This window comes from Stylophora pistillata, chromosome 7 (assembly GCF_964205215.1).
Source record: "Stylophora pistillata chromosome 7, jaStyPist1.2, whole genome shotgun sequence".
NCBI lineage: Eukaryota > Metazoa > Cnidaria > Anthozoa > Scleractinia > Pocilloporidae > Stylophora > Stylophora pistillata.
The window spans coordinates 32,361,341-32,375,878 of record NC_142525.1 but is presented as its reverse complement, the minus strand read 5'-3'; the positions used below and the strand labels follow the sequence as shown (position 1 = coordinate 32,375,878).

Here is a 14,538-nt window from a genome sequence, read left to right as displayed (position 1 = left end):
TTTGCTCGTGTGTTCGTTTATTTTCGAGATGTAGATTTTATCAAGTTAGTTACGTTACGAGCGTAAGTCAGTTCAATTAGTAATTATAACGCACTGTAATACAAGTAAATTTTGTAATTGGATGATCGAGTTCGAAGATTTAATTCTAGGAGAAAATAGTGGTTGACCAGCAAAACATCCCATGCGTTCCTTATTCTATTTACAAAACACGATGCTATCGACATCGCCGATCCCAACAGTATGCAGGATGCGTGTCATAAATGAACTTCGCAATAGGCCTTGCTCACCATAGGTCTGGCAAATTTGAGGGAAAAGAATTCGAAAAAATACAATGAGAAATACTGAGCGTGACGCAAGCGATCTGTGGGAAAACTTGTTTATACCGGTCGTGCGAGCACGAGGCGAGTGGGAAAAAGTGAAGATATTAAGATATAGATATGCGAGAGCGAAGTGAATAAACACGTTGTAAAATACATTGTGTGAGTGTCGTGAAAAAGTCGTGACTTAAGCATTAGCTCTGACGAAGGGCTAACGCTCGAAACGTCAGCTTTTTTATTCGTTTAGGTGGCCAATTTACTATTTCAACTTAGTTGATATAACCAATTACATAAGCATTAGATACCATTTCAGTTGGCTCTTATTCATAAAGAGGATATTGCGCGGCTGCGTGTGAATACGAATTTTATCTTCGAATGTTGATACTCAAAAATACCCGGCTCTCACTCGGAGTGAGAAATATTATGAACGCAAGAGTATCGAGGCAGTTTTGATATTGATTAATTTTTTTGAAGCTGTAAACTTATCTAAACGTATTATTGAAAAAATTTTCTCAATGAGACCAGGTTTCTATGATAAAGGAAACCTCCTGTCGGCTTAATTATCCCTCAGCACTCCCCATTCAGGAGCTTTTCCATAATACATGACGTACGTATGAGAGCAATTGGCACCTTGACAATTATAGTGGAGTCAGGAATCAAAACAGAAAAAACCATCAACGACCGTGGATTATTTGGAAGAAATTATTGTGACGATAACTTTATACTTGATTCAAAATAGGAGTAAATTCTTCCATATCGGCTATTATTTTGAAACGGAAATGTCATCATTGTTCTAAAATTGGACAACTTCATTTCGTAGAATTTTCTCACAAGTTATATAGACAGCCAGAGCTTTCATATTACGAAAATTAATTGCACAGTTTGTAATCATGTGATCAAAACGTAAATTTGCCATATCATGGAGCCTCGAAATAGCACAAGTTTCCTGGAAAACGCCAGACAACATCAAACTAGAGCATAATTAGTAATATTAGCAGACTCGGCCAGATATCAGGTATCTAAATTCCCTGAATTCTTATCCTCGTCAGGCCATCTGATAAAGATCGCAAGTGAAAGGGAAAATTCCTTTCTCAGGAAACAGGGAATTTCCCTCTGAAAAAAGATAAATCGCGCCGAGAAGTCAACTCCAGACAATTCAGTCAAACAGTGGAGAGAAGGTGACAGTTGGAGACGTTAAGGGTTCTTTGTTATCGTCTATATGCATCTTTTTAACCAGAAGTGCCACGGAGAGATGATTCCAACGGGCGTTACAAGACTACTAGTAATTTTGCTATGTGTAACAACAGGTAAGGAAAAGGAATCGTGATATTAATGTCATTGGTCGACTTCGATTTCGAGCCGACCGAAGCTAGAGAAGGCTATCGGCTTTCTTCCTTTGGTTTTCAAAGCACAAAACTTCGCTCATGCACAGATTCTTCAGTCGCGGCTCATGTCAGGTAAAAGAACCCCGTTTAGAATTTACCCGCTCCGGCTATAACTCTCTGCTTTCAAGAACACGTTCAATTGTCAAGTTATGAGACATGTTGGCCCTCTGTTTAAGAATTTGAGGAAATAATCGGGCTTCCCTAGCAAAGACTACCTAACAAAACTTTTGTGAAAACCTAATTTATTCAAAGTTATATCCAGTCCGTGAATAAAATCGTCCCCTTACCTCTCATGGGTTGCAATATCTATTAACGAAACTGATGTTAAATTTTTCCAGAAATCATTTTTTTGCGTGCGTGTGGTTTTTGTGATAATCACGCGACTTATTGGCTCAAATGTGCTTCATCGCTATATTTTGAATCATTTTAAAGTCTTGATCATTAAAATAAACTGATCAGAGAAAAGTAGCATAACAGTAGTCGTAGCGGTTCACTTACACCCGCTAAAGATGTATTAGACGATAAACAGAAAAGGAAAGTGGTTTACGGAATGACGAAGATTGACTAGTGAAATTGAAGAGTTTTATAATCGAGCCTTACTTTTTGCAATACACAAGAACCCTGATGTAGCTTTTAAATGATCATTATGAAATAAAATCATCGCTGGATCCATTCGGTTCCGGATTATAAATGTCTCGATTCAAAGGAAAAGTGAAAGGATCGCAACTCGTGTTAGTAGGGCGATGAGACGCATCCGGTAAAATTGCATCATTCACACATCAGCACGATATTCCTTTCATTGATAAACATTCACGCGGTCTGCATGGGACGTTGCCTTGTCCCCGTGCTTATGACAAACTTTTATATTTGGGTTTCACCTGACATGTGAATTTAGCTCAGGTTTTTCTCCTCCTCTCTGGAACTGGGGTGGGCAGAGTCAGTTCTGCGCTGTTATTAATGACTGAGAAAAGTCGTGCAAAATCACTTTCCTGTTTTTTTAACCCATGGTCAGACACTACAAGGGTCTGAACCGCAGAGATTTTAATAACACACTTAAACGATTCGTGCCCATCCCTTTTTGTCATTAACATCCTGTTTCTCTCTAGGTTATTGCCTACAGTGCTACAGTTGCGTTCGTGAAGATAATCCAGACGCTGATGAATTCTGCAAGGTATTACTTTCTAATGGACTGGGCAATAACACAGTGCAAAACTGCAGTGCCGAGGAGAATTCGTGTCGTATTGATAAAATCATTCGAGAGGACAAGAAGATAACTTTGTTTAAAAGACAATGCGCCAAAGCAGAAGACTGCACCAATAAATGTTCAAAGCCAGACGGAACAATCGGCGATATCATATGTGATTTGTGTTGTGAAGGGAACCTCTGCAACAAAGGACAAGGGCCCACACCGGAGTCAGGAGCATTAAGAATCGCGGTGATGAATGGCTTTTGTACCATTGGGGTCTTCTTCGTGTGGTTCATTTTGTAAACATTGTGAAAACTGTCTTTTTATGTACTTTTAGCTTTCCGTTTCTTAAGTCAGGTTCAATTCGTTGTATATGGCGAGATATATGATCGGGTGAGTTGACACCATAACGACAAGTATATGTAATCTTGTACCCAGACCGTTCCACGGCCACACTGTTGTTAAATTACACGGTATGACCTGGGTACGAAATTAAAGTATACGTAACTGGATCGGTGGCAGATGTATGGAAGGTCACGCATTTCTTTTGGCTCAAAAATTATGCTGAAATTAATTTCCTATGCGCCCCTATCTTCTTTATTTGAAGGACCTTTACTCATTGAGTCTTTACGTCTAGGATGCAAGACTACCTTGTAATACACATAGAAGACTTTGACAAAGTTGCGCTAAGCTAAAGCTTTCTTCGTCTGGAGGAGAATCAGTTCGGTCCGCTTCTTTCAGAGGAGCAGCAAACAAAATAATTATGTGTTTGAATCATCCTGCAATCATTATACTAACAACGTGTAAATAAATAAATTATTAAGTAAAGCAATTAAGTAAGGATTTTTCCAGCGATCTTAATCACCTGTTTTGTTTTATCTGTATAATTCGATAATAAACGAGGTTACTAGCCGTCACTCAAGTTCTTTCGCTTCTTTTTTTCTTTTTAAGGGGGGGGGGGACGGTGGGTGAACCGCTGGAAGTAAATTAAATGTTTCGAGAAAAGTTTAATGCCATTATAGGCCCATGGCACATCATATCAGTCTCACGCGCTCTGCGGCCAATCGGAAATTATTCGCCCGATAACTCCCTGAATTTTACTCCACTCAGTTCTAGTTACCAATCAAACTTGTAATAATTTTAAAGCAGTGACAGATATTTTTGATAAAGCAGTTCGTACAGCTCAGCACTTATAATTAGATTCTCTAAGCCACCAGTGAGAAACAATACTCCTAAAGATCAGATTGATATTCCACCTTTATATTTCGCTGGAGGAGAAAAAAAATTTTCAAAGAGTCACCAAACTGAGTCAAACAGTCAATCTTACTCCAGTTGACACCGCCGAAATACGTTTTGGTGACGTCACAGAGGTCAGGGGTCGTCAACTTTAGGCTGCCAAGCGCTTTGATGTGTTTCCTTGATACTTCTCCTTGTTTGTCAGATTTGATCCTTTGAATGGGTTTTTAATACTAAAACCACGTATTAACGAAAAGCAGTACAGGAAAGTAATTTTGTTTGAAGTTGTGTACTGTTTGCTGACTTTAGCTGACCGTCATTACGAAGCGTGATCGTGGTTCTTCAGTCGTCCTCGCCTTCAGATAAGTCAAAAACAGCGATAGTTTTCCAGACAAAGCTGAAGGTTAGTTCTGTAAGATACTTTTCCAGCGACTCTGAAGACTGTTTGCATTTTTATGCGTAATTAGCATGAGGCGATAGAGGTAATTGTACGTTGTGTTGGGAAAATATTCACACTCACTTTGTTCCGACACGCGGTGCCTTTTCATTTTGGAAATCACTCGCTTGGATGAGAAATTTGCCCATTTAGACTAGTTTTTTCGCCATTCCACCTTTCTGATTTTCTGGGCTTTTAAAAAAAACGGGTGTCCGTAATCAAAATATAAAAACATTTGTTCATTTCATATGCTTGCAGTTATATCACAAGATATCTCTCATGAACAGAATAACGCCTGTTTAAGCTCATATAATGGAGATGTTACGAAGGGAGTGAAAATCGACGCAGATAATCAACTACTCTCCTTCTTCCATTCATTTTTTTCTTTTCTTTTTAGATTAGCTTTGCTTTGCTTTACATAGTTTGTATGTGCTGATAGACAAAAAAATTTAGTCTTGTATAAACTGACATGCTGCTGTTACAATACGGTCACTTTCGTCGCTTTCGCAAACCTGTCGTGGTCGTTGTCTTTGATTTTATCGTGGTTGATCGTGGTTGACCGTGGTTGATCGTGGTTGATCGTGGTTATCGTGGTTGATTTTTAGATTAGCTTTGCTTTGCTTTACATAGTTTGTATGTGCTGATAGACAAAAAAATTTAGTTTTGTACAGACTGACATGCTGCTGTTACAATACGGTCACTTTCGTCGCTTTCGCAAACCTGTCGTGGTCGTTGTCTTTGATTTTATCGTAATTGTTATCAATTTCATCTTTAAAATTATCGTTATTATTATCATATTATTACTATTATTATTACACACAGGGAGACCCCTTAGCTACGTCAATTAGTCAATTAGTCTACAACCGTTAATGTCGTTACTTCAAAATCGAAGCACTGCAAAACAATGCTGGCTCGCGGATGACGTCACTGGAGCAGGATCCCTGGAAGAGGTTAAGCAATGGTGGGATGAGTTGAGAGAGGCTGATCCGACCCTTGGATACTATCCTAACTCCAAGAAATCCTGGCTGGTTGTTAAGCCGGAAAAGGAAGGCCGCACGAAGGAAATGTTTGGAGGGACTGGTCTCAACATCACCACCGAGGGACGCAAACACCGAGGTACGCAAACACCTGGGCTCTCGGTTTTATCTTGAGCAATATGTGGGTAGCAAGGTGGAAGATTGGGTGAAAGAAGTGACGAGGTTGGCGGAGTTTGCAAGATCTCAGCCACAAGCTAGTTACGCAGCATTTACATTTGGGCTTCGACACCGGTGGACGTACCTTATGAGAACACTGCCGGGTATTGAGAACCTACTGCAGCCTTTAGAGCGTGCAATCTCGGATGTACTTATACCGTCGCTCATAGAACGTAACTGTTCTGAGGAAGAGCGTAGTCTGGTAGCATTGCCGGTGCGTATGGGAGGCCTTAGGCTCATTAATCCATCTGATACTGCGCATGCGGAGTATTCAGCGTCTGTTAGGGTAAGCGCTCCACTTGTAAGCAAAATAGAGGCGCAATCCCATGAGACCCCAGAAGAGGCCGAGGTACAACGACTGGTAGAATGAAAACCAAAATCGGTGCCAGATTACAAAAACTATCCAAGATAATAACAAAGTTACACTTTTTAAGCGAGAATGCGCCAAAGGAGAAGACTGTTCCGACAGATGCACAGATCCAGACGAACAGATGCAAGATATTGTATGCGACTCTTGCTGTGATGAAGACCTCTGCAACAAGGGAGATGGACCACCTTTTACATGGCAGCCAAACACTCACGAACATCGCAGATACTGAGCAGTGATGATACACTATCGCGGGCTTCCTTTGGGGGTTCCCTTTGTAACTTTTCCGTTTCAAGTACATGTGTTTTGCTCGTGTGTTCGTTTATCTTCGAGATTTAGATTTTACTAAATTAATTATAAGCGCATACCAGTTCGATTTGTAACACACCATTAATAGAGGCAAATTTTGCGATTTCATGATCGAGTTCGCAGAATTGATATTAGAAGAACATGGCGGTAGATCAGCAAAACATCCCATGTGTTCTCACCCAAGATCCTACTCTTGTTGATCATAGACATCCAGCTAACGCAAGTGATTTATATTACTAGCTCATCAAGAGCAGCACTATGCAATAAGATGACACACCTATCGGTGTCCCTCCATAGGTTTGGCAAATTTTAGGGGAAGAAATCGAAAGAGGGAGAAGTGAAAAATAGGCTGTGAGAGTGTCGTGAAAAAGTCGTGACATAAGCATTAAATACCATTCAGCACTTAATTTATAAAGAGGATATTACGTGGCCTCGTGTGAATACGAATTTTACCTTTGAATGTTAAAAATGTTGTAACTGAGACCAGTAACTCCCCAATCTTAACTACCTTCTAAGGTATACCCCAGCCCTCTCCATTCCTTTGTCGGAATACATGACGTACGTATGATAACAATCGAGGCAACTTGACAATTATCACACAATTACTTCAAAATAAGAGCAATATCTTCCAGCTGGGCCATTATTTTTAAACGGAAGTTCCAAGACATAACAACTTCATATCAAACATATTCATTTAAAGAGAATTCATCGTGTGATCATAGCATAATTATGATTTGCCATACCGTATAGCCTCCAAATAGCACAGGTTTCCTGGAAAACAACATATTTACTAGTCTCCTCTCGCAGCCGTTCTTTGTCTCGGGATCCCTGTGTCTCCCTTCCCAACAAACGGCTGCTCGTGTTGACCAAACATTCCATTCCCTTTGTTTCCTTCCACCAATGAGCGTCGAGCAGTTGTTCGAGACCCGCCAATCAGGAAGCGAAAAATTGTTGTTGGGGAGGGAGACACAGGGATTCCGAGACAAAAAACGGCTGCGAGAGGAGACTACATATTTACATAAGTTGCATGCGGAAAAGAGGAAACATTTGGAGTTATTGAGGGTTCTCTTCGATTCTCTGTTATTGTCCACATACATCTTTTTAACCACAACTGACAGAGAGATGATTCCAATGGGAGAAACAAGACTACTAGTACTTTTATTATTTGTAACGAAAGGTAAGGAACAAGAATCGTGATATTAATGTCATTTGTCAACTTCGATTTCGAATCGATCGAAGCGCTTTCTTCCTTTGTTTTCCGAAGCACAAAACCCGTCACGAATTCTTCAGTTACGGCTCATGTCTGGTAAAAGAACTCTCTAAAAAATTCACTTTTATAATTTACTCTGGTTGAACATGTTGAACTGTCATCGAAGCTACGAAACAAATGTTCGCTCCCTGTTCAAGATTTTGATCCCTTGCGAGGACTACTTATTCAAAGTAATATCTAAGAATGAAATCGTTCCCTCGCCTCTAATGGGTTACAGTATCTGCACAAGAAACTGATATTAAATTTTTCTTTTTCCGGACAGCATTTTTTTTTTTTTTGCTTTCGTATGGTTCTTTTGATAATCGCGCGATCAAAAAACTTTTTCCATTTTCAAATGTGCTTCATCGACATATTTTATATTATTTTAAAGTGTCGCGAGAATTAACGTAAAATGATCAGAGAAATGTAGCATAACAGTAGTAGTGGCAAGACTGCAGTTGGCTCACACCCGATAAAGATGTATTCGATAAAGAACCCCGAATTAGCTCTTAAATGATCATTAGGAAATAAAATCATCGCTGGGTCCTTTCAGTTCGATTAAAAATGTTACGATTCAAAGGGAAAGTGAAAGGATCTCAACTCATCATGATATGGTAATGAAACGCATCCGGTAGAATTGCGTCATTCGTCAGAGCACACATCAGCACGATATTCCGGTTTTAAACTCGTGGGTACGCGATAGCGAAGAAACGAGTTATTGTGGGCCCTTTGGGATAAGCAAATTGGCGTGGACTCTTCGTAATTAGTCGTAGTTGGTCGGCTCCGAACTCGAGATCTATCCTTTCGAAGAAGTCCGAAGTACTGGCGCCATCGCGAATGCATCGATCGTTGCGGCGTTTATTGTCTTTGTTCGGCTGTTTCGATATTAACAAAATTGAAATGGACTTCGAATGTTTCAGATTAGTGCTATGATTAACTAGAAGACTGATATTGAGGGGTCTTTGAAGTGTCCAGGCGTAAATATAACGAGGAGCACCGTAAAAGTCTGAGCCAGGGTTCAAAATAACAGCCGGCTGCCGGCGGCTGCCGGAAGTTTTAGCACACTTGCAGGCGATTTTTCACCGGAGAACCACAATTTTATAGAAAGTATTACGCTTAGTAATAGTCCAGCTGAAGTAAAAGTCGCTGTCATGTTATGGTGAACAATAGAGCAATACATATCACAAAATAAAGTAGCCAAGAAATGTTATTAAGGCTTTTAGGAAACGTAAACGAATATAAAGTTTCCGGGGAAATTTGAAGCGTGCTACAGGATATTTTTGTTTACAGTATTCAGCGTTCTACGTATTTGTTCAAGACGCTGGTGAATACTGCAAGTTACCATCATCTGATGAGCTGGGCAATAACACAGTGAAAACTGCAGTGCCGAGGAGAATTCGTGTCGTATTGATATAATTATTCAAAAGGACAAGAAGATAACGTTTTTTAAAAGAGAATGCGCCAAAGCAGAAGACTGCACAAATGAACGGTTCAAAGCCAGACAGAACAAACGGCGATATCGTATGTGATTTGTGTTGTGAAGGGAACCTCTGCAACAAAGGACAAGGGCCCACACCAGTGTCAGGAGCATTAAGAATCGTGGAGATGAGTGGCTTTTGTGCCATTGGAGTCTTCTTCGTGTGGTTCATTTTGTAGCCATATCGTGAACACTTTCTTTTTGTTAAAATTTGCTTTAGCTTTCTGTGTCTAAATTAAGATGAAGTAAGTAAGATTCTAATTTTGCATTTTTTTTTTTTTTTATTTATTTATTTCTTGTCATATATGGCGAGATATATGATTGGGTGAGTTGACACCATGCATAATGACAAGTACACGTAATCTTGTACCCAGACCCTCCACGGCCACTCTGTAATTAAATTACACGGTATGATCTGTCCCTGAGCTGAGGACCTTCTTAGCTGTTTCAAAGTTCTCAAGAAGTGCATGAACAAATTCGATTGTCTTCTCAACGAGATGCTTTACATCAAACAATTAACACCGAGTTTGAACGTGCAAACGGATTCTATCCATGCTAAAGTATTTGTGTAGCTACCTCCCCTATGTAAATTAGTTGTAACTCTTGAACTCGCATTTGTTAATTTTATTTTCATTTGTACCCTTGATAATGGCGTCATGAAGTCGCCGAAACGGCGGGATATTATATCGCTCGTTTTTACCTGTCTGTGTATTACTAAATCTTTGTTAATACGGTAAAATCTGGGTACGAAATTAAAATATACGTAAGGATCGGTGGCAGATGTATGGAAGGTCACGCATTTCTTTAATTTTGGATCAAAAATTATGCTGAAGTTAATTTCCTATGCGCCCCTATCCAGTCTTTATTTGAAGGACCTTTACTCACTGAGTCTTTATGTCTTGGATGCAAGACTACCTTGTAAAGTTTTTTTTTTTTTTCAGGTCTGATTTTCGCTATTGCATAAATAGCGCTCTCTACTGCGAGGATCGTGCATCATACGTACACTACCTTGTAATACTTATAGAAGACTTTGAAAAAGTTGCGCTATGCTAGGGCTTTATTCATTTGGAAGAAAATCAGTTAGATCCGCCTCTTACAGAGGAGCAGCAAATAAAAATACTTCTATGTTTGAATCGCCCTACAATCATTACACGAACAATGTGTAAATCAATTCATAAATAAAATAGTTAAGTAGGTTTATTCGACGATGTTAATCACTTCTTTTGCTTTATCTGCCTTCGATAATAAACGAGGTTTATGTTATCTATTCAACATAAATCAACGTAAATTTCCAAAGAGAGGAGTATAATCATCCGCTGAGCCTTTATATGCGTTTTAAGAGCTGGAAGGCACAACATTATAACGGTAGCATCTAGCACAGCTTAAAGATCTATATATGTTTCCAATAAACTAGTGCCTATATAAAAACAAAGGTAGACATCATGTATACAGTAGGTGGGAAAGACAAACATGTGGAACTTGTAAAAAAGCCAATTCACTAGCAATTACTAATGTAGTATTTTGGCTCAACTCTAAAATTTGACATATGTTTTGCACTCTTTGTTTGCACGTTTGCGGCGAATTTTTCATTTCTTTCCCTTTAAACAGTTCTGTCGATTGGCAACCAGAGGGTTTTCTTTTGAATCCAAAGTAGTTCACGATTCAGGATTTTCTTGGCAAAAACTCAACAACGTGTTGGTACAAACAAGACTGAAACTGAAAACGCCACGTGTACATAAATTTGCAATCATTAGCTTTCGAACGTTGTTGCGCTTGTCTCTGTAAACTGTAGGAGCGATTTCGATAAAGCCGGAGGGATGGCTGGAAATTCATTTGCTGGTTTGCTGATGTTTGCCTGTGCCTGGCAATAGGTATGAATTTCTTCCAATCTATGGTTTCATTTCAGTTTCCTTGTGTTAGCAGTGATGTCTCGCAAACGGCAAACGCCTCAAACAGAGTAGTATTTTCATTTCGATCGATTCAGCGGCTCACTAACCATCCTTGCACAGGAACGAATTCTCTAAGAACTGCGCGCCTATGAAGATGAAAGTTTATCTTTGACCTGTCGTTTTGCAAGGACATATCACCATGTTAGTGTTGAAAAATTCGTTTCTCACCCGAGCAGTATTGGAAAAATATTTTCCTTTGAGTCAAAGTCGCTTGAAATTGCAAAACCGTCTGGGTCTCCGGTTCATATTAAAAAGGGCCTCCGTGCAATAACCATTCTCTAACGATGGTGAATTAACCTGATAAAACTTCAAAGAAACGCCTGTTTCGAATGAAAACTGGAATAAGCTTTTGCTCGATGGGTGATGCGTCATTTGAATTGCTTTTTCGTTTCGAAAAGTAAACAAATCGCCGCCATGTTAGTGCCAACGCTTGTTTTACAACAAACCCAGTTGTTTTGTTAGCTCAATTGGTAGAGCGCTGCACTAGTATCGCAGAGGTCAGTGGTTCGAATCCCGTACAAAACTGAAAAAAAAAAAAAAATCCCGTACAGGCCTGATTTTTTCAGGTCTGCTTTTCGCTATGCGCTCTCTACTGCGAGGATCATGCATCATACGTATCTAATACCGCGCGCAGTTCAAAATATATGAACTTCATATATACATTGTATCTGAACTAATCATATAATTTGTTGTCCTTTGTGTGTCCGTACACAACAGACACTCTTGAAGTATTTGCGTGAGATCAGTACTTAGATTAAACACGGTTAAGCAAAATTTACATTCCAGTTACGCTAACTATGGAGCGGGCCTGAGCAGTGTTCAAGCAGCATGAGTAAAGATCTTTCAAATTATAAGATCTTTTGCTTTTGGTTATTATTTAACAAATGGTAAACACCACAGCGTACACTATTGAGTTATGGATACACGCGTGAGGTTGCTAAGCACGAAAGAAGTGTAAGAGTCGCGCGAGGCGATAGCTATGGGAGGCCAAACCATTCAAAAGTGGTATGAAATTACGATTGATGATTGAGATTATCGATTGGTGATCGAGAACAACGATCGCTATGGTTGAGAATCACGATTGGTGATCGAGAATGAAGATCGCTATGATTGAGATTAACGATTGGTGATTGAGAATGACGATCGCTATGGTCCAAAACACGATTGATGATTGAAAAAACAGATTGGGGATCGAGAATACCGATCGCTATGGTCCAGAATGTGGCGATCGAGAATATCGACCAATGGGTTGAGAATATCGATTGGTCATATTGGCGAGGGATAAAAAAACAATGAATTACATGACGCAGTAAAGCCCACTTAACTCTCAGCAATCAAAATGGCGGCCGCCCATGACCTAGATTGTCAAGATTTAGAGGAGTTTCTGGACTCTATGAGGCAGTGCTTCAATGAGGTGGAGAAAGAGCTCAATGATGAACGTAATTCTATTCTTTTAGACTATTTAGAGAGTAGGCTAGAGGATCATTTCCAAGTTGTTCATGCAATAGCAATTGCAATACAGAATGCCAGTGATTCACGCAGTGATGAACTGAAGCAACTCGTGGAACACCTGTTCTCGGTTTCACAAAGCTTGTTGCAGGAAATCCACACCACTAAGATTCAGAGAGAAATAAACGAAAGAAGATCACCCGCTTGGGTTCCTAGTAGAGAAGCTAGTACAGGAGGGAGGCCCAGGTTTAGCATTACTAAAGAACAAATCGAAACTTTCAGAGAAACAGGGATGAATTGGAAAGGAATAACAGCTTTGCTTGGAATAAGCGAGAGTACCTTGTACCGACGTAGACAAGAGTTTGGCCTTCATGAAAGCTTTGTGGAAATAACTGATGAAGAACTTTATACTGGCGGGATTAGATTTTTTTTCAGTTTCATTTTTATTTACATTTGGCCTTGGCCAAATTTGTTAGAAACTGCTACAGTTTTCTTTGATTTATGATTGGCTTATTGTTTCCCCCACTGTAGTACATGTATGTCCTGTCCAGATTGTGAAAGGGAAGCAGGTTTCAGGATTAAAATGTTTCATAAAGCTAAATGCACTGGATCTCTTCCTACCACAGACTGTTACTTGTAAATTTGGATGCTTTGAAATTGTTTGAGACAAGGCCAAGAAAAGGGAAGTTGGAAAAGTAGGAATTTGGGAATCTGTTTCTTTGTTTGTAGTTTTTACATTTTGGAATTTTGCTTCATGACGATGTTCAAAGATATATGATGGCATTCGTATTTAATCGTGTGCATGAAAAGTTTACCAGAAACAAGAAAAGAATATATAAATAAAAATAACAAAAACCATTCTGAATTCCACCATTCAAGCCTTTCCCACCTATCAGCATGGTAACGATTGAAAAGTCCAAGGTCCATATGGGGTTTGTTATTATGTTTTTTTTTTTAACTTAAAACAAGAAAAGGAACTTTTCCATTTGTTCACAATTTTTCCAGTCCTGTGATTTTATACAACAATCATGAAACAATATTGTTATTTGTCCTAGTAAATTAATCAGAATATCAGGAATTTAGAATCATATATATGAATTACATACAGTAACTTAAATATACTGGCACATATTTGTTTAGTTTTGCAAGAGAGGTCGCAGGTAAATTGGTTTTTCCTTAAACACTCTGTTAACCATTACTCCCTTTAGATCTTGTCCTGGTGCAAGAGAGGGTTTTATAAGAGTTGTGTGAATCGGCATAAGGATCTCAAAGTTCACGAGCGGTGGGATTTTTCATCAAATGCTCTTCGTAGAGAGGCCTCAACTATACACGCGGACCACTCTTTCTACAATTGGAAACCGGAAATCACGAAACCGTTTTCTATCAACCACACTCGCTTCGTTTGCCTGGGAGCCTTGTTTACATTAGGACCAGGTAGTGATATCACATCTCGCATAAATGATCCTTTGACAACGGACTTTCCTTTTCCTTTTCCTTTACCGCGGAAAGTGTTGGAACTTGGATGAAACTGCCTTCTAAAACTTGGCATATAAGAACGGCGGACGGAAGAGCTTTGATTTGATGTAGAAGCTTCTGATTGCATTTCCGTGTCGCTGCCGAGGAGTGTGGAAAGTCCCGGATGCTTTTTTTTTTTGTAGTTCTTGTAGTATTCGCTTTCCCTTTCCAGCATCACAAGATGAGTTCGACGCCATGCTTTCAAGTTCCTCGTGGCGCGAAAATTCATATACTAGATCATGTAAGCTTTAGTTTTTTAATCCCTCGCCAATATGACCAATCGATATTCTCAACCCATTGGTCGATATTCTCGATCGCCACATTCTGGACCATAGCGATTGGTATTCTCGATCCCCAATCTGTTTTTTCAATCATCAATCGTGTTTTGGACCATAGCGATCGTCATTCTCAATCACCAATCGTTAATCTCAATCATAGCGATCTTCATTCTCGATCACCAATCGTGATTC

The 14,538-nt window shown here is 39.5% G+C and overlaps 2 protein-coding genes and 1 pseudogene across 5 annotated transcripts in view; 2 read left to right on the top strand and 1 right to left on the bottom strand.

The window, feature by feature from the left end:
- Positions 1-987: 987 nt before the first annotated feature.
- LOC148727479 (uncharacterized) lies at positions 988-3,810 on the top strand. The gene is made up of 2 exons (XM_088728119.1): positions 988-1,624; positions 2,809-3,810. Exons 1-2 carry the CDS (start codon positions 1,537-1,539, stop codon positions 3,189-3,191), a joined length of 471 nt encoding a protein of 156 aa, XP_088584245.1. The 5' UTR covers positions 988-1,536; the 3' UTR covers positions 3,192-3,810.
- Positions 3,811-7,097: 3,287 nt separating this feature from the next.
- The window catches only part of LOC148727475 (uncharacterized), a 29,565-nt gene continuing 22,124 nt past the window's right edge, over positions 7,098-14,538 (top strand). The window contains exon 1 of one of the 4 annotated variants that reach the window (XM_088728112.1): positions 7,098-7,606. In XM_088728112.1, the coding sequence (XP_088584238.1) occupies positions 7,330-7,606 (277 nt within the window). In that variant the 5' untranslated portion in view covers positions 7,098-7,329. Of the gene's footprint in view, positions 7,607-10,722; positions 11,027-14,538 lie in introns of those variants that run through there. The other 3 variants (XM_088728113.1, XM_088728114.1, XR_015989814.1) reach the window with 3 other exon arrangements.
- On the bottom strand, positions 13,634-14,265 carry LOC148727478 (uncharacterized; annotated as a pseudogene).